Source organism: Puma concolor, chromosome C2 (genome assembly GCF_028749965.1).
Source record: "Puma concolor isolate L17-30 chromosome C2, mPumCon1.1.hap2, whole genome shotgun sequence".
NCBI classification, from domain to species: domain Eukaryota; kingdom Metazoa; phylum Chordata; class Mammalia; order Carnivora; family Felidae; genus Puma; species Puma concolor.
The window spans coordinates 33,827,213-33,852,605 of NC_141675.1; the positions used below are offsets into that span (position 1 = coordinate 33,827,213).

General features: G+C 44.7%; 1 protein-coding gene across 1 annotated transcript; it reads left to right on the plus strand.

The window, feature by feature from the left end:
• Positions 1-3,096: 3,096 nt before the first annotated feature.
• Positions 3,097-22,598, plus strand: CLDN18 (claudin 18). The gene is made up of 5 exons (XM_025913861.2): positions 3,097-3,490; positions 14,265-14,429; positions 15,064-15,181; positions 19,337-19,447; positions 20,416-22,598. The coding sequence occupies exons 1-5, from the start codon at positions 3,271-3,273 to the stop codon at positions 20,585-20,587; spliced, it is 786 nt and encodes a 261-aa protein (XP_025769646.1). The 5' UTR covers positions 3,097-3,270; the 3' UTR covers positions 20,588-22,598.
• The last annotated feature ends 2,795 nt before the right edge of the window (positions 22,599-25,393 follow it).

Genomic DNA, 25,393 nt, shown 5'->3' on the forward strand with positions numbered 1-25,393 from the left:
AAAAGGTGAGAAAATTTTTTTCTCCAATATCAGTAAAATAATATAAGCTTCTAAACATTTATAACCTGAAATGGTACTGGCAGAACCATATTTAAATGTGAACATAAGGATGATTTCCCCAAAGAAACCAGCAAAACATTTTGCTCTACTTTAACGGTTTTAAACAAAGCTATATCAACCCCATTATTGTTAAACAAAATCAGACCATGAATAACAATAATGATTATTATAAATAGTTATATAATGATATGATTATAATTATAATTATAATAAAAATAATAAGTATTATTATATATTGTTATAGTCAGATCATAAATTATTATTATTATTATTATTAGAGACACATTTAATGTATTTTGACAAAGCCTCTTACATGAACGAAGAAGCCAGATTTTCCTCTGTGGACCCCCCATTCACTCTTTGGCTGGGACACTTAAAAAGCAGTGGTCCAGGAGCGCCTGGGTGGCTCAGTCGGTTAAGTGTCCGACTTCATCTCACGGTCCGTGAGTTCGAGCCCCGCATCGGGCTCTGGGCTGATGGCTCAGAGCCTGGAGCCTGTTTCCGATTCTGTGTCTCCCTCTCTCTCTGCCCCTCTCCTGTTCATGCTCTATCTCTCTCTCTCTGTCTCAAAAATAAATAAACGTTAAAAAAAAAAATTTTTTTTTAAAGCAGTGGTCCACTTTATAGCACAGAAAACCCACCAGAAAATGACAAATTACATCTTCCAAATGTTTTTAAACCTAGCAATATTTATTTCACATTTAAAAAGTATGTAGACTTACATTTTCTCTCTACTCATTCAGTATTCTACTAGGTAGAAGCACCTTCAGTTTATCCTTTAAAATTAACTTTTCTTGGGGCGCCTGGTTAAGGTCTGACTTGGGCTCAGGTCATGATTTCAAACCATGTGTTGGGCTCTGTGCTGACAGCTTGGAGTCTGGAGCCTGCTTCAGATTCTGTGTCTCTGTCTCTCTCTGCCCCTCCCCCACTCATTCTCATCTCTCTCTCTCTCTCTCTGTCTCTCAAAAATAAATGTAAAAGAAAATTTTTCTAATTAAAAAAAATAAAATTGACCCTTTCTTCTCCCAAAAAATAAAATCACTGTCACCATTCCAAACAAGAAAGAAAGCTAATTCATTATTACAGAATAACTTTTTTTCCCTGTCTTGAAATCTCGCATAAAAATATTTCCATAGGGAAGGGGAGAGGAAAAACTGCCATGTGAGAGTAGATAACTTGTAATAACCTATTTTTTTTTATTTTTCCATTTTCAATCGATTATTTCAGTGGTACTGTAGTCAAGGTATGGGGTGGGTGTTAGACAAATGTCATAAAATGAACATAAATGTTCCAACATAAACGTTGGAAACCAAACATCTACAGATCTCTTTATGAATAAAAAGCCGGCCTCTTGGTTGAAATAAGAGCAAAATGGACTCTGTCCACAGAAACTGTGGCAGAATCATTCCAGAACTATTCCAATATTTTCCGATCTAATCCCCCTCCAGCAGCAAAGATCAGAATCACTTTTTCTGGTTGTTCCCTCCCCACCTTTTGGACTTGGCCTTGTAACTCGGCCTAGGGAAAACAGACACACCAACACTGTTTCACCCTAAGTGATGTAACTCTTGCTTACTCTCTTCTTTTGAGTTTTCTGGCTCATGATTCACTCTCTACACTGATCACAGAACCTAAAGCAAGGGATGCACTTGAGGGGAGTATTGCCTCCATTCATACTAGGGGGAGACCTTCCATATTTGTTTTCTGTGTTTGCTGGGTAAAAAGCTGTGGGAGCAATGGCTGGACGCAATCAAGATAACATTGAAATGTCCAGATGCACAGGCTTGTTTCCTGGAGAACCTGTACAGGTTAGACATTGGTGGGTGAGTGTGTTTCCCAGCCTGGAAACCCAGAGTTGGGGAAGCCAGAATTAAAATGGTTCCGAATTCAGACACCTGATACACATGACCCCCCAGGAAGTGGCAGGTTAATCAATTCTCGAACAAAATCGAATTGGGTAGTCAAAATGCAATGGCTAATTTCTGCCCAAGTCTCTCTTTTTCAGGATTATATAATTCCTGATATTTTGACCAACTGTAGTGCAAACTTTTCTGCCAAGTGTGGAAGACAGTGTATGAGATCCAGGAGGGCTCTGAAGTATTCTATTTAGTCTGCAAATGGAACAGATAAAGTAACTGTAACCTGTAGGGGCTGAGCAGTTTGCCCCAAATCACCCAGCACAAAGCGAATTAGTAACAGGGTAAGGAGCAGATCCCAGGTCTCTCTGTAACCAAATCAGGGCTTTTGGCCCAGCCAGTCCTAATCCCTTCTTTGGCCTTTCTAGAAGCTTCTGTGTCTGCCACGTGGTCTTCACGTGGTTCTTGTGGCATGAGTGAAAAGGTAAAGTGGAGGTCGGCAGGATGTCTGGCTTCCTCTCATCCTATTTCCAACACCTGTAAAATGAAAGCATTATCTCTTGGATTTGACTTCCTGTTCCCAAACGTGGGAACAACCATGCCTGCCCCTGCCTCTCCACATGGAAATAGAGAAAGAGCACCAGAATGGAAGTGGGCACTGGAGCTCCGCCTTTACTGACTTTAAAGCCTCTGTGGTTCAAGGCCCTCAGACAAGTTCCTTAATCTATTGTGCCTCACTTCACTCAAAATATATGGGTGTGGGATAATAATACGTACTCCACCCATTCCTGTAAGAGTGCAATGCAAAGACGTGCAGGAAAAGTAGTTTATGAGCTGTGGAGGAGGAAATGTGAAAGTCTGGTTAAAGATGGAGACTCCTGGGGCCTTTGTTTTAAGTGATGTCAGCCTAAGCGACATTACTCTCCGCCGAGCAGAGCCTAGAGGAAAAGGCTGTGGGGGCTGCCCGCGGCGCTGGACTCGTCACCTTTCTACCCAGGCGGTGGCCGGCGTGCTCGTGTCACAGCCAGAGCCACGGACAAGGGAAGCTGGCAAGGCCTTCAGAAAGGGTGTCCACTCCAACCACTCTGCTCCCACACCAGCTGGGCCTGCGCAGCTCGGCGGACAAGTGCCTCTTGGGGCCGCTTCCCTAACAAATGAAAACATAATGCCCTTGAACCAAGAGTGAAACTGAACTATCTAAGGAAAACAGAGTGAGCAAACACCAAGAGCCGAGGGAAACCATCTGATTAGGGCAGCTCCGCTCAGGAGCACAACTGGCCCACGCACACCCTGCACAGGAGGAAGGTGCAGCTAGACCTCGGGCGGCGGGTGGAGGGCGCGCGGGGCCGAGGCCATGTCCACCACCACGTGCCAAGTGGTGGGCTTCCTCCTGTCCCTCCTGGGCCTGGCGGGGTGCATCGCCGCCACGGGGATGGACATGTGGAGCACCCAGGACCTGTACGACAACCCCGTCACCTCCGTGTTCCAGTACGAGGGGCTCTGGCGGAGCTGCGTGAGGCAGAGCTCAGGGTTCACCGAGTGCAGGCCCTACTTCACCATCCTGGGCCTTCCAGGTAGGCCCGGCAGCACGGGGGGCCCCCCCGAGCAGGTGAGGGCCGGGGAGGGGTGTCTGCGCTCCCTGCAGCCAGGAGGGACCTCAGAAATCACACCAGGGACTGAGCCTCACTCCCCACCTCTGGGTATGACCCTTGCAGCTCAGAATAAAAGGTGTGAATAAGAGACGTTGGCCCCATGACAAAGAGGGCTATAGTCGTCCTGGAGAAAATCGGAGAATTCATACTCAAGTCAAAGGAATTGCGGGTGGTGAAAAGAATGGTATTTGTTGTAAGGGCAAGCATGCTCATGATACTAGAATAGACTAATGGTCCTCAAAGGAGAAAATTGTGTGCGTGTGTGTGCATGTGACTTGCTCTTGCCTGCACATACATGGGAGCAAGGAAGTAGGTTGGTGAATTATTTTCCTCTAGCCCAAAACGCTTATGGAGAACTAATTTCATTTCATTTTCAATTCAATTCAATTTTGCTTTGAAAAGCTGGAGTCTCTGAAAGTGTCAGAAAATGTATATTGCCATTAAATTATAAATATCCTTTTTTTGCTTTGCGTTGAGAGGTTCTAGTGTGCACTCCTAAGAAACAGTGCATGCCAGAATAAGTTATAATTATATTATAGTAATTTCATAATATAAATATAAATGTGACATCTTTTCACCCCTGAAGATGAAGTTAAACCCCTGCTTTTAATACAGATAATTATTTCAAACATGCACATAGGAACTTTGCATTCTAGATATTATGAAAGCGACTCATATTTAAAGAAAGAGGGTGGGCAAAAAGAAAATAAAAGGTCAGTCTAATCAGTGGCTCCAAGGAGTGGCCAAGATAGGAGTTTGGTGAGGAAGGGAAGAGTGTTTGATTTGCCACTCTGAAACTAACACCTTATGAACAGGTAGATGGAAATAAACTTGCACGAAACTGTTAAGAGTCTCGGAAGCACTTGAAATTGAATGATGAAAAGCAATTCAACTAATTTATCTTCATTTGTGGAAAGAAGAAGAAGATGGGTGACAGAGCAGAACTGGGGTTTTTACTGCATTTTGGAAGCCATTCCTATTGCGGGACCAGCAGGATCACTAACTGAGACCTGCTTAGGGAAGCAAGGCAGGTGGGACCTGGCCACAGGAAGACAGCGCAGAGGAGGGATCATGCTCTCCTGTGAAGGGAGAGGTCAGAAGGGAGGAGGTACAAGACCATAGACTGTCGAGTCACACCTCATTTTAACTATTAAATGAAGATAAAAGGGGCGCCTGGGTGGCTCAGTCGGTTTAGCATCCAACTTCGGCTCAGGTCATGATCTCGCAGTTCATGGGTTCAAGCCCCGCGTCGGGCTCTGTGCTGATAGCTCAGAGCCTGGAGCCTTCTTTGGACTCTGTGTCTCCCTCTCTCTTTCTGCCCCTCCCCAGCTTGTGCTCTCTTTCTCTCAAACATACATAAATGTTAAAAAAAAAAAAAATTGTTTTAATGAAGGAAAAAGATTGACCTCATATTCAAAATTGAGGCATGACATCCTATAACTTCATGCTCAATAACCTCAGCTCGGGGCCAAACCACACATTACCAATCTCTTGCTCATTCTGTTTCTTTCCACACATGGGGCCCCACACCACCCTGTCTGATCAGCCCCTATTCTTCTTGTCATCTCTCCTCCTCACTTAGGCTTATATCCTCCTTTCCTATAAGATCTCATGATTCTGATCATTGTCAAGTTCTGTCTCTCCCTGGGTCACTGACAACCAAATGAAAAGAATACATTTTACTATCACCTGTCGCTCTTCGTCTTTCTCTTCGTCTTCGCCCCTTCGTCTTTCCGGTTTCTATCCTTCATCTCTCTAGAGTGTTTGCTCCTTTGACTATGGCAGATCGGGTAGAATCTTCCAATCACTGACTGCCAGTTCTCAGTTCTCATCTCTTGGGCATTTTAAAAGCCAAACCCTCCCATGGTTCCCCCATTTGCAGCTTAATTAGGTGTAGACATGACTGCCTGATACCGGAGCCCTCCTATCTCCCTCATCTTGCCTGACTTAACTCTTACAATTCCTCTGCCCCCCAGCCTCTGCTTCTCCCTGTCCATTTACTCTACCCTGGGCTTGATCCTGGATACCCATTTCTCCCACTGCCAAGTACCCCCTCCACCACTCCACTGCCATCTCCATGAATCTTCTCATATGCAGGGTCCAGCCCAAATATGACCTGCTTTGTGAAGCCTCCTCACATCCCTAAATTGAATAGGATCCCCCAGATCTCTGTACCAGAGCCAGGCACTCTAATAACATTGGGCACATCCACCCTCATGACACTGCTCACAACTTGGAAGAGCTGAAAATCTCCAGGCAGCCATCACAGAGTCATATCCCAGTCCTGCCTGTCTGAGTCAGGGGAACAGGATTCCACCAAAATCCAGGAAAAACATTTCTTGGGCCTGAATATGCAGAAACGGAGATACTTGAAATCACTGTTAATGTATGGCCATGGAGAACAGCGTGGATTTAAGAATAGCAAGGCTTCGGGGTGCTTGGGTGGCTTAGTCGGTTAAGCGTCCGACTTTGTCTCAGGTCATGATCTCGCAGTGTGTGAGTTCGAGCCCCGTGTCAGGCTCTTTGCTGACAGCTCAGAGCCTGTAGCCTGCTTCAGATTCTGTGTCTCCCCTCTCTCTGTCCCTCCCCTGCTCATGCTCTGTCTCTCTCAATAATAAATAAGTGTTAAAAAAAAATAAAAAAAAAAAAAAAGAATAGCGAGGCTTTTGTGCAGCAAAAGTGACTACAATGTAAATTGGCATCCCAAAATGCAAATATTTGTTTGGTGACTGAAGATTTGGCTGACTAATGTAGGGGACGGGTGGGAAGACTGGCAGAAGGAATAGGCTAAAAAGACCCTCAAAACCTGAAGGCAGGAACATAAGAAGACGGAGCAGCCAGAGAGAAGGCCAGAGGGTGGCCCAGAGACACTTGTAGGGCTCCGGAGGAAGCTGAAAGGGGTAACATTAACTACTCAGGACCTGGCACCTAGAGGGCACTGAAACAGCTGCTGAGAACATTTTCTTGAGCATGACAAGGGGCCGAGGGAAGAGAGACTGAAGCAGAGGAGCTGGGTGAAACATCCAGAGACAGAAATGGAAGGTTGAAAGTTTAATTTTGACCTAGAGCTCAGGGGAGTACCAGCCTGCAGCAGAGAATTAAGCTTTAAAGTTACTATAAAAGCATGAGGCAGATACCATTGTAATACTTCAGTTAACAGTCATAATAATCACTGCCAATTATTCAATTCTTCCTAAGGATAAGCTCTTTTCTTGCAAAATCTCACATACCCTTCATTCATCTGATAAAAATGTATCACGTTTAGTTGGAACTTACAGCCATAGAATAATTTAATTCCATTCAACTAGCTATATTATGTAACCTACAGATAGATTAATGAGGTAAATGGTTGTAGTAGCAGGACTATTTACCTATATATGACCAGCTCTGTATAATTTATAGCCCAAGACTCCCTCTCGTTGTATTCCAAGCAGTCAGAGCAGCATGTCACTCTCCAAGGACAGTGCCCAGAAATAAAAACCGACCATTTCTTGAACTGCACATAGACCTACCAGTTGAACCTTCACAGCAATACAGGGTAATGTGTATCAGCTTTGTTTTTACAAAAGTGGAAACTGAGGCTCAGATATGGAGACAAGCTAAGGTGCCCAAGCTCCCATGGACAGGAGATATCAGATGCAGGAAATGAACACAAGGCTGAAACGCTTCCAAGTCTGTGTCTTTAGCCCTGCCCATGCTCAGGCCCTGCTTCTACATTCCAGATACAAGGAGCTGCCTTTAGAATTGAAGAGATTGGCCTGCGCTTGAGCACGCTAAGAGTAGAGGGTACATCTGCACCTTGACCCATTTATAGCCATATCGTCACAATGCACAATTAGGAGTACCGAGTTTAAAGAGTGGATGACTTGTGTGTCATTTCCTTCCCACCCACCCACCCCCTGCCCTGGAGACAGTGGGGGGAGGAGAGCAGAGGGCTGTCAATGAACAGGGTGGAGAGGAGGCAGAGACCTGGCAAATTCATGTCCCTGGTCCCATGATGATATCATAGGCAAGTGATATTTTTTCTAATGTGTTTGCAAATATTTGGATTGAATTTGGTGCCGTGGCAGGGCCTTACAGTTAAAGGCAGGTGAACTGGGATCAAGGGCTAACTTGGCCAGCTAGGTCTCTCAACCTTGCTCTCCCCATCTGTGAAATGCCTCACAATAAGGTATTTGTGTGAAAGGGCTTTGCAATCCATTTAGCAGATCTGGTTCTTGGTGTCAGTCAGTCATTACTGCCCTGTCTACACCACCCAAATCTCTCAAACAGGACATTTGATCTTCCAGGTTTTTTTTTCTTCTCCAAAATCAAGCATCTTTTATGAATCCAAATACCCAAACCAAATATTATTTAGGGTACTCTTTTTCTTCTTTCAGTCCCCCATGCTACCTGTGTTCTGGCACATCACTGATTCCCAGCCTCTTTGCAGGCACTAAAGGTCTTGAGTTTTCTTTCATACAACTGGCCACATTGGCCCCCTTTCTCTAGCAATGTGAAAAAACAACAGCCACTGAAGACCTAAAGAGTGTCCCATCAACCTGCCAATCATATTTACACACCCAGGAATGGGCGGTTTTAGTGAAACCACATTTAACCCAGGAAACAATTCTACAAAATCTAAAGCACAAATCCATAAAGGAAAAAAAAATACCAAACTGCTTTCCAGTACCCTTTCTAAAGGAGCCACCTGGTGTGTTTCTCCTTACGATTGGCTATTTGACATTAAGTCCAGTGTTCCTGATCCTGTGAAACCAGCTTGTCTTTCCCCAATGTCTGGTGGAAGAAACTGGCCCTAAGAGGTAAAGGGGTTATAAGTTAGTGATAAACTTGAAATGAAATTGGGGGGAGCCCCTTGGTTTTTGGTCAAGCTGCTTTCCCCTTTCTTCAAGAAAGAAATCTATTTTGGCCCAAACATACCTTTTTAAATATGTGGACAAACATCCAAATGTGTCCCCACTAACGTACATCCGAAGATCCCGCAGAGAACTGAGGACACATCTGCAAAGCCGGAGAGGACCTGTACCTGAGGCGTAAACTGTGACCACTTGCCCTATGCAGATGCAGGAATCAGAACACGTCCTCAGCTTGTGATTGTGGTGGCGGTTGCATTGACAGCAGGGCAGCCACACGCAAAGCATCAGGCCCTAGCGTGGACTAGTCAGTGGGGGGGTCTCCATTTCTTGGTGGAGACACACATGGCCAGAGTCACGTAGCTGGACCCCACCTTAGAGTCAAAAAGGAAGGACAATGAAGACGGCGCCTCACCCCTCACTGTCTCACCTGCCCCTCCTCCTCGTTGCCAGCCAGATCTTAAGTCCATTTTTCCTGATCTTCTCTCTGCCTTGGCCCAGGACTTACGCTTCCTACTCTTCTCCAATCTGCTTCCCCTCTCGCCCCTCATCCTCCCTCATGCATGGCTTTTTCAAATCCTCAACCATATTCTATCACCATATGAGAGGGTTCACGTTTATACATTTAGTACCAGCCAAAGCCATGTGGGGTTGAAGAAAGAGAACTTCTCTTTAGGGAAGGGGAGGAAACCGACATTGGTTGAGCCTGGCTTAGTTTTATGCTGGTGCCAAGCAGCAGCTGGTCCTCACAACATCTTTGTGCAAGAGATATCTCTATCCAGCTCCAGGGTTGAGGAAATTTAGCTTCAGTGAGATTAAAAGATTTGCCGAATGGCACCTACCTGGCATCACACCGTTCTGTAGGATTTCATGGGACACAAAGGACTTCCATATTGGTTCCCTGAGATGTCAGAAGAAGCTAGGCCCTCTCACCCTTGTTCTGAAGGGCCTTTTCTCTGAGGCCTGGCCTCAGATTGCCCTTCTCTGGGCTCCCCTCCTTTGGACTCCTCCATCAGCCTCCCCTGCCTCCAGTCTAAAGCCAAGCTGTGCCTGAGGTATGGGTCCTCTCTAACCACCACCAACAAAAGCCTCAGGTCCAGGCCTTTGGCTCCTGGTTATTTGCTGTCTCATAAACCTCACACCCACACCCCAGCTAGCTCAGGGATGTCAGCCCCTGGGAACTCTTTCCTCTCAACTCCCTGCTCTGAGTACCTCCTCCTGAGCCTCTTGAGGGTTGTTTTCCCAAATTATTCCTTGAAATTTTATGTTATTGAACAATTCAATGAAAGTCTCTAAGGGTGGAGGCAAAACATTAATATTTCTTTAAAAGCTCCCCCAAGAGATGCTAAAGTGCAACCAGGGTTGGGAACCACACCCAAAGGCACCTTGCCTGTCAGTCCATAGCTAGTTTGGGGGAATAAGATATTTTGCAACAGGGAGGGAACACTGAGTTCCCATTTTTCTGTTTGCTTCTGTCAGCTCTGAATCCTGCCCACCCTTCAAGTCTGATAATGCCTCATTGTTCATTGGAAAGAATGCCGTAGTCACACCTTTGGTGCAGGGAATCAGTCTATAGAGCCGTTGACTCACCTGTTATCAGCTGATAAGCTTATGTGCCTCTTGCTCAGAATAGCAAATAAGAGACAGTGTGGCTAAAAGAGAAACCTACCCCCTTTGGGAGCAGTTTCTCTGGGTACCTATCTGTGGAAGATTAGAATCCCAGATGGTAGATTCTTTCAGCTGGAAAGGAAGTTCAGGTCACCCCCATGCATCTCCATTGTCATTACTAGACATGGGGGGGGGGGGTTCTAGCAATGAGTGGTAGAGAACATTTCTTCCTACTTCCTGGAACCTGCCCCCATCACAGCTCCCACTCTCAGAAGCACCCCTCAAGGGATCTCCGAAGCAAGGAAGAACTTGGTCTATGCATCCAGGCCCAGGATTGTGACTCTGACAGTGGTCCCACAAGTTATAAAACAATGTTGTGTCTTTTCCAACCACGGGCTAAGAGAAATGTGCTCAGGGTGAGGGTGGACCCCTGATTCAAAGCAGGTGCCAGTGTTCATCAGAAATCCAGAGGTCAAGAGATAGCAGGAAGGAAATGAGGCCTTGCCATGCATACCTGACTCAGCAAAGACAAGAGGGCATCTGACAGCCTGAGGCAAAGGCTGAGCAGGACAGGCTGGCCCAGGCTCCAGTGCCCAAGGGTTCCTGTGGCACAGCAACAGCAACTCTCCATACGAGGCAAGTCCACAGTGATTTCACCTCCCACTTGCCAATCTCACAGCCCTTCTAATGGATGGGCTGAATGGATGGGATGAATGGACTGATTATTTAGCTGCTTGTAGAATTCTCTTCTCAGCAGAGAAGCAAAGTTAAAATCAGAAGTTGCTTCAGGGGAAGAGAATCAGAATCAAGCGGCATAGAACTAGAGTGGCTGGATACCATCATCTCCACAGAGAGAAAGTTGACAGGCAAGACCATGTGCCTCAGCCACGGCCACCTCATGATGTGTTTTCAAGAACAAACATTAAAACTACTCAGTCTTTGGGGCGCCTGGGTGGCGCAGTCGGTTAAGCGTCCGACTTCAGCCAGGTCACGATCTCACCGTCCGTGAGTTCGAGCCCCGCGTCGGGCTCTGGGCTGATGGCTCGGAGCCTGGAGCCTGTTTCCGATTCTGTGTCTCCCTCTCTCTCTGCCCCTCCCCCGTTCATGCTCTGTCTCTCTCTGTCCCAAAAATAAAAATAAAAAACGTTGAAAAAAAAAATTAAAAAAAAAAAAAACAACTACTCAGTCTAAAGAGTTAATGACCCCACCCTTGCTGAGAGTCCAGGAGAAATGTTAATTTGTTATAGAATGAGGAAAGGACATCCTTTATCCTACTTAGTTAATATCGTTTATTTGGTTTTTGTTTGGTTGGTCGGTTGGTTGGTTGGTTGGTTTTGGTTGGTTGGTTAGTTGGTTGGTTTTGGTTGTTTTAACCAGATGCCTTGCCAGGTGTTTCTCAAAAGGGATAAATGATTTTGTTTTCTGAATAGCTTAAGGCTTAAAATGTCAGAACAAGAGCAGATTTTAAAATCTCCAGCAAGTTTCTGGGTGGATTTGAAGTTCACAAGAGGCCCATGAAGACAAGATGAAGAGAAAGTCAAGCCCCTTCCTCTTTCCATATGTCCAGTTTTCTGGTAGTAACATACACATCAGTATAGCCTGGAGGATATTTCCTGAAGCCTGGGGCTGCCCAGCAAATGTCCTGTCCATACCTGTCCTGAACCAGGCTTGTAGTAGTATAATTGTATGTGTTAAAGAGAACTAGAACCACATCATAAGCAACTATGAGAATAGATACTCCCAAAGTGAAAAGAAATTTGAGGTTCAAGATTTCCAATAAAAATATGATCTTCCCAGATTGTAAACCGCTTGAAGGCAGTGACTATTTTTCATGAAACTTTATATCTTCTACAACATCTGACATAGGGTTTTGTAGAGAATTTGAGCTTAAAAATACTTGATGAATGAATGAATTCATGGATGAGTTATATTATTATGTAACATATGACTATGAGCACATACCAACATGTGCTGAGTGAAAACACAAAAATATAAATGAATACACAAGTACATGACACACGCTTGCATTTGTTAATAAGGGAATGAACAGAAGGTTTGTTCCCAGTATCCTGTGGGGCCAGCAAAACCACTGAGCAAGGCTTTAGAGAACAAAGGTGGCCCTCTAGAGCCCTCCTACATTAAGAGTGGATCCAAGGGCAACTCCAAGGCCCTCATTGGTTCTCTTTGCCCAACTGGGGTCACCACAGCTCTAGCATCAGAACTCAGCTGTAATCTCAAGATGCCAATGTTAATCGATTCAATTCTTCCAGGGATGAATGGTCAGATCCTGGAGGATTGATCCACACCATAAACCAATATATTTATCCTGCAAATATAGTTGCTAATAGGACCACAACTGATTATTTAGCTGCTTGTAGAATTCTCTTCTCAGCAGAGAAGCAAAGTTAAAATCAGAAGTTGCTTCAGGGGAAGAGAATCAGAATCAAGCGGCATAGAACTAGAGTGGCTGGATACCATCATCTCCACAGAGAGAAAGCTGACAGGGCCTCCATTCCTCAGACAATGCCAAAGCCTCTTTAACGAATTCTGAATGATCTGCCTCTCCTTTTTCAGTATACTTCATTGATTCCCAATTCTTCCATCATGACAAGTTGCTTTGTGATACACACCTTAGAGTGAATAAGCTGGCAGCTCCATTGATATTGGCCATATTTGAGATGAAAATCTTCCTGGAGAGATTAGAGAGAAATTCCTCCCAGGACGTCCTTGTCTTGAGAGCCACATTCACAAATGAAATCTCCTAGGACATGTTATTCCCTGAGATGATTTTTAGATAATATTTCTTTATACATTTTTAGCGTCCATTTTAGAGGTTGATATTTCATGGCTGAGTCTCCGAGTTTGGAGGATACATTCTCTTAGGTGCTTACAGATCCCTGTACCCTGATGGCAGCCTGTTTTTCCAGGATTAGGTACCTCAAAGGAATGTACTGTGATGGGAAAAACAATTTGGAGATAGTTCTGGGTTTGACGCCCAGCTCTTGCTTGTCCCTCCAAATATGTCCTCGGGCAAGTTCCTGAACCTCTCTGTCTCAATGTCTTCAATTATAAAATGAAGGTAATCATATCACCGACATTGCAGGGGTTTTTTAATGTGGACTGGATTTGTTCATGTCTGAAAAGCGACTTATAGCTTTCAATCAAAAGTAGCAATTGGCTATGACAACTAGGGTAAGACAGAGCTTTCTGCTTTGCTTCACACAATTCTTCAGTTCTGCTCCACCAGAAATACCCACACTTGGGGCCTTTCCCTCTGGAAAACACCAAGACTCATTTGTCTTTCTTTTGTAAATGCATTATGCTTGTAGCGGGCATGTTTAATGACTGTCTTTCCCCACTTCGACATAAGATCCGTGAGCGGAGAGACCATGGCTGACCTATTAATTACTGTCATCCCTGTGCCTAGTCATAGGGGCCCAGAAACAAACTGTTGAGATGAGTCAGTGCACATTAAGGACACACTAGAAAGCACTTTGGATTTATCTGGAGGGGAGGCACGGGGGGAGAGTCCCAGCAGGATCTACAGCTCCCATTGCTTCCTGAGAAGGGAACTGCTGATAAACTGGTCATGTTGAAAGGCCTGTGAGTGATATAGCAGTCTGTTATATATACCCAAAACCTACAGCTTACCCTGACTATAGTAGTCCCTTTGGAAACAAGCAAAAACGTGGTGCCCTTAGTATATCACCTAGTAACCTTGCTTCATCACACGCTATGAATGAATATCGGGTTTTTCTAAAGCGGACGCAACAATATGAAGCAATGAGCCCATATGAAAAGATTAGAGGAGAACGATGTTTGGGATAGAAGCCAAAGTCACGCAGTTTTACTATAAGCTCTATGAGTAATTTTTCATGTCACCTTAATCAAGCTATTTCCTCTTCCTAGACCCCAGCTTATCAGGCTTTAAAATGAGGAAATGAAATAGCTATCCATTGGTTGTCCCTACTCCCAACAGTTCATGATTTTTGTCATTCTACAGACAATTGTGTACATGCAGGTCCTTCAACAATCAGAGGATTGTATGTGGTGGTTTTGCATTTCTCACAATTCCACATCCCCTGGCAATGACAAGGTTCACATTTTATGGACTTGTTATTTCTCAGGAATTGGATGCTGGCTGGTTGTGGTTGCTTTATTTTATTAAACTAAAGCCTGGTGGTCATGCAGAGGTGGTCTCATCTGTCTGCTGTGTCTTGCCTCTTGCCCCACAGCCATGCTGCAGGCAGTGCGAGCCCTGATGATCGTGGGCATTGTCCTGGGTGCCATCGGCCTGCTGGTGTCCATCTTCGCCCTGAAGTGCATCCGCATAGGCAACATGGAGGACTCTGCCAAAGCCAACATGACACTGACCTCTGGGATCATGTTCATCATCTCAGGTAAACAAGCAGCCAGGGTTCCCTCTCTCAAATGCTTTTCTGGGAATGTCAAAGTAAAATTATTCTGGCAGAGGAAACATGGTTTCTCCCTATTGAACATGGTTTGAACATGGATCAGAATTTTACACACTGGGATTCAAGATCTGAGGCTAGAGCCCAATTATGCTCTACAGAATGATCATGAATGTTAAGGTCCCCCTTAGCTGCCATCTGATTATTATAAGAAATTCTCAGTCCTAAGGTAGCCATGTGACTCAGTCCCTAAAGACATTATTTTGGCAAGATTCTTAAAAATGATTTTAAGGAAAGAGCACTTGACACCATCGAAGGACAAGACCCAAAATATTTGTATTACTAATCCTTTGTCCCAAGATGCATGGAAAAATCTCTTTCTGCACACATACAAATCCCTCCACAATTAGAGAGATAAGAGAATCTAAGCACTCTAAGAGAGTCTAACATAACGTCTAGCACATAGTGGGAATTCAGTAATCAATGCTTGGATTAGCTATTCTGTTATATGAATGGAATGTTCGCAGCCTGCTCATCTAAACTCATTTCAGCATACATTGCCTCAGAAACGTTGTGATCCCTTTAAAGCTGACTCTGGAGCTTTCTTGTATTTTGCCCGCAGGTCTCTGTGCAATCGCTGGAGTATCTGTGTTTGCCAACATGCTGGTTACTAACTTCTGGATGTCTACAGCGAACATGTACACTGGGATGGGTGGGATGGTGCAGACTGTTCAGACCAGGTAAGCTTCCAATCTAGTCTTAGTACCCTGTGGTGAATATTGTTATAAAAATCCTATTAAACACATATGCCTAATGTGACTGTCAGTGCCTGAAATAGCAAAAATTTATCAGAGGCAACCATGCCATATCGTAAATCAACAATGATCTGTAAATTCATAAACTTCATTTCAGTGAAATATCCTTGGTGCTATGACTTGAGGCTGAGCTGACATTTGCATTGAAATACAGCGACAGTTCACAGTATTTATCTAACATGCTTGCACAGGCCCCATTGTGGTGGCAATGAAACAGGCACTATTAGCCCAGGCATGTAAATGAGCATCAACCCACATCCCCAGACCATGACGGGAACCTGACTAGGGACAGGTGAAAGCTTGAGTAGAACTGAGAAAGGTGCAGTATAGGTGAGAAGAGTAATGTTATGTTTTTTCCTTGTACAGCTGCCTCTTCTTCTCATTCATTCATTCATTCATTCATTCATTCATTCATTCATTCATTCTACAAATGTATAGAGCACCTGATGTGAGCCAGGAGCTGTTCTGAAAGCTGGGAATAAGACAAGTTCCCCATCCTCACGGACGTTACAGTCTAGCTGAGGGAGACGAAACCCCACTATAATTTGGTGTCTGAAGGAGGGTAGAACTTTTAAACGCTGGTAGAGTAACTCTAACACCTATATTCATTTAGCCACTTCAAAGGGACATATTTCAAAGCAAGAAGCAGCAGTAAATTCTTGATGGAGAAAAAAACCTCTTCTGAGACAGTGATGTAAATATCATATCTAAGTGACCCATCATCTCTGGAGTGGATACACTTGGTATTTCTCCAGCCACACCATCGTGGGATACAGACAGGGGGTGAGGTTGTATAAATCCATTACTTTCTGGCTCCCAGGAACTCCAGTCCCCATCCATGTTCCTGCTTTGTTTCAAGAATGAGAAGGAAGTGATCCCCATAAGCTCCCCTCATCCTCTCTGTGATCTTCCCACGGTCTCTTGGTTATAAGGGCAACTTAGAAGTACGCTGACCGTGTTTTCCTGGGACTTTACCAGTTTTAGCACTAAAAGTCCCACATCCTGGGAAACTCCTCCCTCATGGGCAAGTCAGGATGGTTGGTCAACCTACTTAGAAGAGCCTACCCTACCCAGAGTATCTGGGCACCTGTGTCACTGCCCCTGCCAAGAGGAGTCACCCACCCCACTGGCACACAGTGCTAATACCCACATCATCCTCTCACACCATCTCCCTAGAACCCGCACCATCCTTCAGTCAGGCAACTTCAGTCCTGAGATTGAGACTATAGGATTCTAGAATGTTCACTGAGTGCCTTCCTCTATAGACGGGCAGCAGTTTTTCCCTTCTTTCTGTTTTCTCATGCTCTCTACCCAGAAGTCACACAAGACAACACAGCTGCCAAGAAAGGTCTTGACAGTGAACTGATGGGCTTTCTGGTACCCCATTTTGGTCCCAGCATCCCATCCTCTGCCAATACCGTGTTAAGGGTACCCAAGCTACAAAGTGCCTGCTTTCATGCTATTCAGAGCTTGTGAGGTGTTTTGTATTAGCCTAAACACTTCATTTTATAACTTGAATTATTCACTACTTTTTAAAAATTAGAAGTGTCATATGTTGGGTTACTCAGACACAGAGCCTGAAAAACAGATTCTGAGGTTTCATGTGCAAGTAATATATTAAGGAAGGGGAGACCGGGTAGGGAGTGAGGCACCCAGGACAGAGAAGAGGGTAATTGCAATGAATTCTGGGACTCAGCCCAATCCTGGGGAGCTGTGGGGCATGAAACATACCTCAGAGTTGTCTTGACTCCCAAACTTTCATACTTCAGCACCAATCAGCCTCTGTGCACATGGGCAAAATGGCTCCAGTGGCTAAATCAAAACCTGACCTCCAAAGGAAAGCATGGGGGCCAGCAGGCAAAGGCAAAGACCACAGGAGCTGAAGAAGAAACACAGAAATGGTGAAAGGGACATAAGGGACATGGGCAAAGCACCATTAGTGTTTACTACAAGGATATTTCACACCACACACACATACATGCACACACACACACGTATGCAATCCTTTTTTCCAGCTCCTTGTAAAAGAAAAACATCAGATCCAGCAGTACTGGGCCCTCACTCTCTATGGCAACAATCTCTGCAGCTGCAAAATAGTTGCCCTCTTAGCAAGAGCTCACACTCTCCAGTTTATCCCCACAACTCTCAAATGTCCCAACGCTGAGGCCATTTATCATTATGCTTGTGGGGGTTTTCCCCACTTCACTCATTTAAATTTCTTAGCTGTCCTAGTTAGGTATTTAAGTTTGCTAACCTTGACCAAGAGGATCTAAGTGAAAGAAGGAGACCTCAGTCCTCATGTTCCCCTTGCCCAGAAGATAGTATTAGCTTAATGATGAACAATGAAGGCTTTGGAGGCAGAAGGATCTGCATTTGAATTTCAGTAGCTCCTGTGTCCTTCCTGGGTCTTTGGAAAAGTTACTTAGCCTCTCTAAACCTCAATCCCCTCCTCTGTAAAATGGGAGTGAGAAATCCTGCAAAATGAGGCTGTTGGAAGAATTAAATGAGATTGTGATAAAGGTGCCCAGCACAGTGTCAGTAAGAGCTCAATAAATGCTAGTGATGGTTGTCATCATTAACATTATGTGGTCACTCGACCATCTTTAGAAGTATCAAGGACAGGGGTTCTGTCTGCGCCAGGGCTGAGGGACCAAGACTGCCCCCAGGAGATTTACGCAGGGGCCTCTCGGGAGGACGCCCAGGAAAAGGTTAGGTGTTAAGCCCCTAGCCATGCTGGGGAGGGCCAACAGGGTGGGATGGGGTTCTTCATTCCAAGCCAACAGCTTTCAAAACAAATGTCTGTCACTTCCAAGTCCAAAGGAAGTAAAAACTGCCTGCAGATAAATGTTCTTCCAGAACTTTTTCAAGCCCTGAGCTCAGTCTGCCAGCTTTGCCCTTTACATTATGTTTGGTCATCAGGCTTATATTGCTTTGATCCTGCTAAAATGTGTGTACTTTTAAAGCACATCTAAAGGATCTTATTTTCTTAGGTTGTGGAGGTCTGCACACACATTGCTGTCTTCCAGCTACTGGTATAATGTTCTTAGTTGGTGACTTTTAAACATACTAGTGATTCATGGTGTTCCACAGACAGCCCCATGCTCTTTGGTGGACATGAGGGGAAAACCTCCAAGGGCAGGTATCCGCCATGCTGAGCTGTCCTTTTCTGTGGGGCTCTTGGAGATGAAGGGAAAGTTGGTAACTTTCTAACCAACGGAAATACCCAGTGACATCCTAAAAGTTTTTGGCCACTCTCCCCACTGTCCACAGAGGTCCGTGTGGAATCAGAATTATTCTATTCTCAGGAGACTTGGTTCTCGGACAATCCCAGTCAGATCTAACTGAGTCCCATGGAGGGACTGAGTTCCCCTGGGAGGGAAGGGCACCAGCACTGGAGTCAGACCACCACAGGTTTGAGTTCCAGTGTGAGCTGGAGTAGAAGCACCATGAAAGTGAGGGCTTGGTCACCCCTGCATCCCAGTGTGCCAGGGCAGTGCCAGGCACACGGCGGGAGCTCAATAAATGCTTGCTGAACAAATGAGTAAACAAATGAAAGAATGAATGGTCACTTCACATTAGTTCTTCCTGATGATAATGCTCCTACCTGCGTGGACGGCTGCCAGGGCTACTTGAGTTAGGTAAGATGAGAGCTTACTGGCCCACAGAAAGAACTCGAGGGGCCAAAATTCCTTCAGAAATAATAACTTCAGACTGCTTCCATATCTCTCAAATTTCTCTTGCCAAACCTTGAAGACACCCCCCACCCAATGCCAATAGGGAGGGAGGGGGATTTCCAATGATGTTTCTCTGAGAGTAGAGACTTATAATTAATTCCATGCCTGAGTGATGCCAGGGGCCTGAAAATCCCACAGCCGTTTTACTGACTAGCTTCAGTCCCACTTCTGTTCTCCAGGGTCCCTTGTTCAGTCGGCTATGACCCAAAGAAGCGTTCAGCGGCATGGTCAGGGATAGGTGTGGAACCCCCAGGAGGGCTGACAGAGAGGATGGGCATGGCCAGGCACAGCGGGTAGGGTCTGAGAGTGGAGTCACCCATACTCACGGCCTCACTTCCCCCCTCAGGTACACCTTTGGTTCGGCCCTGTTCGTGGGCTGGGTCGCTGGAGGCCTGACGCTAATTGGGGGTGTAATGATGTGCATTGCCTGCCGGGGCCTGGTGCCTGAGGAAACCACGTGAGTCTCCCCATCCCAGTGCAATCAGACATTTCATCCGAGTCCATTTTAAAGTATAATTTGCAACCAGAAGGATCAGTCTGGGTTTTTGAAGAACTTTATTAACTGAAGGATCCTGAGCCTTCTCTTTTATGGGGGACCTAAAGAACAGAATAGGAACATTTCAGCTGAGCAGATTTAGGAATAATCCTGTTTGAGAGAGAAAAATATCCCTCCAGGTTCCCTCAGACTCCAGTATTCTGTAACTCTGTGGTTCTCAGCTGAAAACAATTCTGCCCTCCAGGGGGTATTTGGCAACAACTGAACACTCTTGATTGTTGCAGCTTTGGGGTGGGGTGGGGGTGATCCTGGCATCTAGTGGGTGGGGCCCAGGGATGTTGCTAACCCTTGCCCGATGCACAGGTCAGGCGCTCACAACAAAGAGGCATCTGTTCCAAAATGCCAAAGTACTGCTGCAGAGAAACCCCACTGTAACCCCATAAAGGGGCTCGGAGCTGGGAGACCTCAATCCTAGTCCAGTTCTGTGCTAACTAGTCCTGTGAGTTCTAACAAGTCATTTGCCTTCTCTGGGCCTCTGTCAGCTTACCCATAAACTGTGCAGATTAGAAGAGATGGGCTCCGTGTATGCACCTTTGCACTCACAAATTCTTGGATTTTTTTTTTTTTTTGGCCTAACCATGTTCCCCTGGACATTGTTTCTGGTTCAGCTTCATTTTAATTGATTAACAGCGGGAACTCACTGGTCACTAATGACTGGCTTAATACAAGGCAAGAAATGCTGCTCCAATGCAGAGGCAGAAAAGCTGGTGTCTCAAAGCCTGGGGGTGACCACCTGTCTCAGTTTGCCCAGGGCTAAGGGTGTCCTGGGACACTTTCAGGGCTAAAACAGAGACATTCCAGGGGAAATGGAGTGGCTTTCCCTCTTATCAAATACATCTGTGGTCACGGAATGTTTCTTTTTCTCTCAGCTACAAAGCGGTGTCTTATCATGCCTCGGGCCACAATGTCGGCTACAAGCCAGGAGGCTTCAAGGCCAGCACTGGCTTTGGGCCCAACAGCAAAAACAAGAAGATATACGATGGGGGTGCCCGCACAGAGGACGAGGTACAGTCTCATCCTTCCAAGTACGACTATGTATAACTCCAAGACACCTCGGCATGGGCAGAAGAACCCCCCCCACCAATTAGAGTGCACTCGAAAAACAAGGAGATTTTACCTTGACTCCTGATTGCTTTTGACTCACAGTTGGAAGTTAGAAAAACCTTGATTTCATCCATGAAGAGGCTAGATGGTCTGGGCCACATGTCTCTGTCTCTAATGCTCCATCACAAAAACAGCCGAGTTATCAGATATGAATTAGAGGCTATAGTTCACAGTTTCCAATCCTCTATTTTTTTTTTTAATTTAACCTTCCTCATCTGATGATAGAATGTGGTTTGAATTCCTATCAGACAATAGCCCATCAATGATCTATTTCCCAACTCATCCCCCAGAACAATTCTGAAAGGAAAAAAGGAGAGTTGATCAAAAGACATCATTTTCTGCTATTTGATTTTAACCTCCCCCACCAACCTGGCTACTAATAAACACTGATTGAAGAAGAAGTGATGGGGAAAGAGATATGTAATGTCTCCAGCTCATTATCTGAGTTTTCTTACACTGTGATCTTGAACATTACCTGGACCAAAGTGATTTCAGTTTGAAGAAAGCTTTCTGCTTTTGTTGGCATCTGCTAATTCCAGCAAGACACCCCCCAGGGGTCTCCTGACCTCTCCACTGCAGGGCATCTTTCTGTCGCAGGCCAGAAAGTGTCCCTAGAAGAATGAGGAAAGGATATTTGTGGGTAATCTGAGTATATTTGGTATTCTAAATATAATTAGAATAAATAATATATTAGTGAAATGATACACTGTCTCTGTGAATTAGCCTCACCCCTGCACTTGAATAGAAGAAAAAGAAAAAATAATGGCTTTTGATATTGTCAATAAGGACTTTGTAAAATCGCACTTAAGTTTGAATTCCATGAAATGCTCACTCATCCGAATTGTTTCCCTTTGAGCTCTCCAGGACTGTGACGATACATGATAAATACAGTGTAACCCTGTAAAAACCAAAGGATGAAACCTAGGGAGTGAGTTGAAACAAGTTCTTTTGAAAAACAAGAAAACAGTGATGACCCTGAATGTAATGCTACATTTCCAAATGACACATGCCCACACTTGCATGGCCAGAGGTCACATACTTGGCATTGTGGTTACTTTTGTTACTGTGAGAGCTCTTCCCTTCACTAAATTTACCTACAATCGTTGCCACATTGGATGTTCAAGAACCAAAAGCTCTTTGCAGCCGCACACCTTCCTGGTGTTCACATCACTGCTGTAGGAAGCCTACACTCCTTCCAGGTTACCAGAATTCTATCCCGACACCAGAGCCAGAATAGTCACCCTGGGAATTAAGGTGGGGGGGGGGGTGGGAATCTCTCAAATTACCTAATCAGGGAGCAGCAGGCAATGGGGGAATCTCACCACTGGGTTATTATTTGGGGGAAAAAGTCCTCACATCAACAGTGCATACAAAAGTGGCCTCTAAGGAGATGGTGAATATTCATAGGGGGCTTCAGGTGGGACGGATTCTGTCTGGGGAAATGCAGATCACAGCCCATTCAACAGAAAGGAATTTTGTTCACCAACGGCCAAAACAAACTCAGAGACCCTGCTCACTGAGACAGCAATGGTTTGAGGCTATCTCAGATAGAGTATTCATGGAACTCATTGTCTGAGACGGGATAAAGGATGAATAGATAAATCAAGAAACAAACCAAAAAAAAAAAAAAAAACAGGGATGGGGAAGACAAAACTGAACAACCTAGAGCATGGAGATTGTAAAGAGTTCTCAGTATTTGACTTGAAAGCCATGGGCACGATGAGCTCTCCTTCCTACCACCAGAAAGCCGTGGTCAGGTCTGAGGCACTGAGGTGTGTCTCAGGTGGGTTTTTAATTAGCACATTCTCTATCCAACACGTCATTTGAAAGCCTCTATGGAGTTAGACTGTGCCTTGTAATTTTGTTGTTGTTGTTGCTCTGTCCTATTGTATATGCATTGACTATTGACCTGCATGTTTTGTTAACTATTAAAAATACTATGATCTCACATTTGAACAACTGCTGCTCTTTTGTCCTGAGCTTCAGGAAGTGGAGATGGAAGTCTCAGCACCTCAAAGCTGAGGGTATCTTCCTGGAGTGTTTCTCATTGCAGAATCTGTCTGCTCAGCTGTAGCCTGGCTGCCTGGAGGCCAGCTAGATCTGATCCAGCCCAGTTAGTGGTTTCTGAAAGTTGAGAAGCCTGAATAAAAAGGGATTTCCTGAGCAGCCAGGCATGTGGCATGGGATCCAAGAACCACATTTAGCCTGTCTGACCCTTAGTGCACCAGCCTGAAGCGTCTAATGTCATTGGCCTCCCCATGAGCTAGTAAAACAAGAGAGCCAATGCCTGTCCTCTTAATGCTGTCAAGGGCTGGGTTCACCAGCTCAGTTAGCTGTACTCACTGAGGCTGAATCAAGCTTTGCAAGCAACATGAGCTATAGAGTCAGAACAGCCCAACCTCAAATCCAGGCCACACCACTTGTATTAGGTTGAGCAAAGGACTTAATCTCTCTGAGGGTGGGTTTCTATGGAATGGGGATGATAAGCATAATGGAATAAGGCAGGTATAAACACTCAACTTGCATAACTTTAAGACAAGCTGGGTATTGACTAAGGTAACTAGGATACCTGAGGCCAGCGTTGACTTCAGGCACAGCTGGATCAAGGAATATGACCAAGATTCTACTTTTTCCTGCCCATACTTCAATTCTGCTTTCCTCTCTGTTGGTTTGCTTCTGGAACAGGTTGTCCCCACAGGATAGTAGTGATGGCTGCTCATATTTCTCAGCCTATGCCATCTTTCAGCTAGGGTGCCTTGCCAAAAGGATGTATCTCCTCTCTGATATCTGTAGGAGAAAAAAAATCCTGATAAAACTTATTGGACTATTTGAGTCATGTAGCCACCCCTAAATATCTTCATATAACCAGAGCAGTGGTATTTAGCTTAGCCTAGCCTGGGCCCCACAGTCAAAATGTAGAGACTTGTTATATGCCATTAAGGACCGAAGGTCCTTAGAAATCAGGCAAATTCATTGCTTTGCCTCATTTTTTTACACCTTTGGTTGAATCTGAACTCCAAGAAAAGTTTCAGAGGCACAGCGTCTGAAACTTTCTGACCAGTTACCAAACAGCATATTTATAGCACAGAGGGAGGATCTGAGAGATTACTCTGGTTCTCACAGAAAATGGATAATTAAAACCGAAAAATGGCAAAAATGTAACATTCAACTTTAAACCAATGGGATTACAAAACTGGTTAGGAGAAAACTGTCCTCGGTTATATAATTTTGAGCTATTCGAGTTTAGATTTCCTAAGATTAGGGACATTTTGAAGACTCTCATGCAAAGACATAAATGAAGGAATCAAATCATAACATACATGTTCAAAATGTGACTCACTATCATTATCCATAAAATTCCCTGGCGAATCCCAAGCTATGGACTACTGAGTATTCCTCTGTCATCACCTTGAGGCCCAAAAGGAAGGAGGTATAATCAATGTCTCCATGGGATGGCCAATTCTTTCACCTTTTTCTAGGGTAATACTCAGCCCCATCCCGCCTCCACAGAACATTACACAGGGTCAACCATTGCAATGACCGCGGTTTTTGCCAAAGCACCTGGCATTTCAGAGCCAACACTTTCCACTGGACAGAACACTGAGTTTGGAATCAGAAACCCGAACTTGTCCTGACTCCAAGGCCAAACAGCGGTGTGAACTTGAAGGATCGACGACAAGAATTCACAACATGCTTTCATTAATTTTGCATTGATTCTTTGTGATCATCACTACTGCATTTAATACTTTTACATGCTTCATCTCTACCCCTCCAACAGTCTTGATCTCACTAGCCTCCAACCTGTGACCAGTCTGAGTGAGGGGCCCAAAGCTCCCAGACACGGGTCAGCAACCACACACACACACACACACACAAATGAACACTCACAGATACTCACACAAACTCAAATGCCTGGTTATGTTTCTGGATCCTCGGCAGGGTCCCTAATTTATCTGATTTTTTTCAACTCTTAGGCATTTACAGGTGCCTCAGAACTGCTTTTGAACTATTCCATTCCTTGAGCTGAAGCCTGGCTGATTTTTCCTAATTACCAATCCACAGTTAGAATGGAAAGAGATTATTCTCTTTATAATAGCTCAAATTATGAGGTGCCTGGGTGGCTCAGTCAGTTAGGCGTCCGACCTCAGCTCAGGTCATGATATCGCGGTCTGTGAGTTTGAGCCCCGCGTCGGGCTCTGTGCTGACAGCTCAGAGCCTGGAGCCTGTTTCAGATTCTGTGTCTCCCTCTCTCTGTGACCCTCCCCCATTCATGCTGTCTCTCCCTGTCTCAAAAATAAATAAACGTTAAAAAAAAATTTATAATAGCTCAAATTAATATGAAATAAGCATTAAAATAAGCATTAGGAGTTGAAGATAAACCTTTTGTTTAATATTGAGTGCCAGATACTATATCATGGGGACAAAATGTCACTAAAGTATTTAATTTAGATACCAAAAAAAAAAAGTTCTAACAGTGATCGCTTAGTGTGCATACCACCACAATACTCCATAGTAAAAGCAACTACTATCTAATGACCAAATAAAATGAAATCTCTTAGCCACCCCTACCATAGGGGTTGCTAAAAGAAACCAGACTTCTTCCTTAGAGAGCCTTGCAAGGAAAACTGGGTCCTGTGTGGAAACAAGGAACATACAGGTCCCTTCCATAGAAAATAACATATTTTGTTCTGTCAACCTATATTTTTGGAGGAATATAAAGATAATGTTATACCTAATATAAAA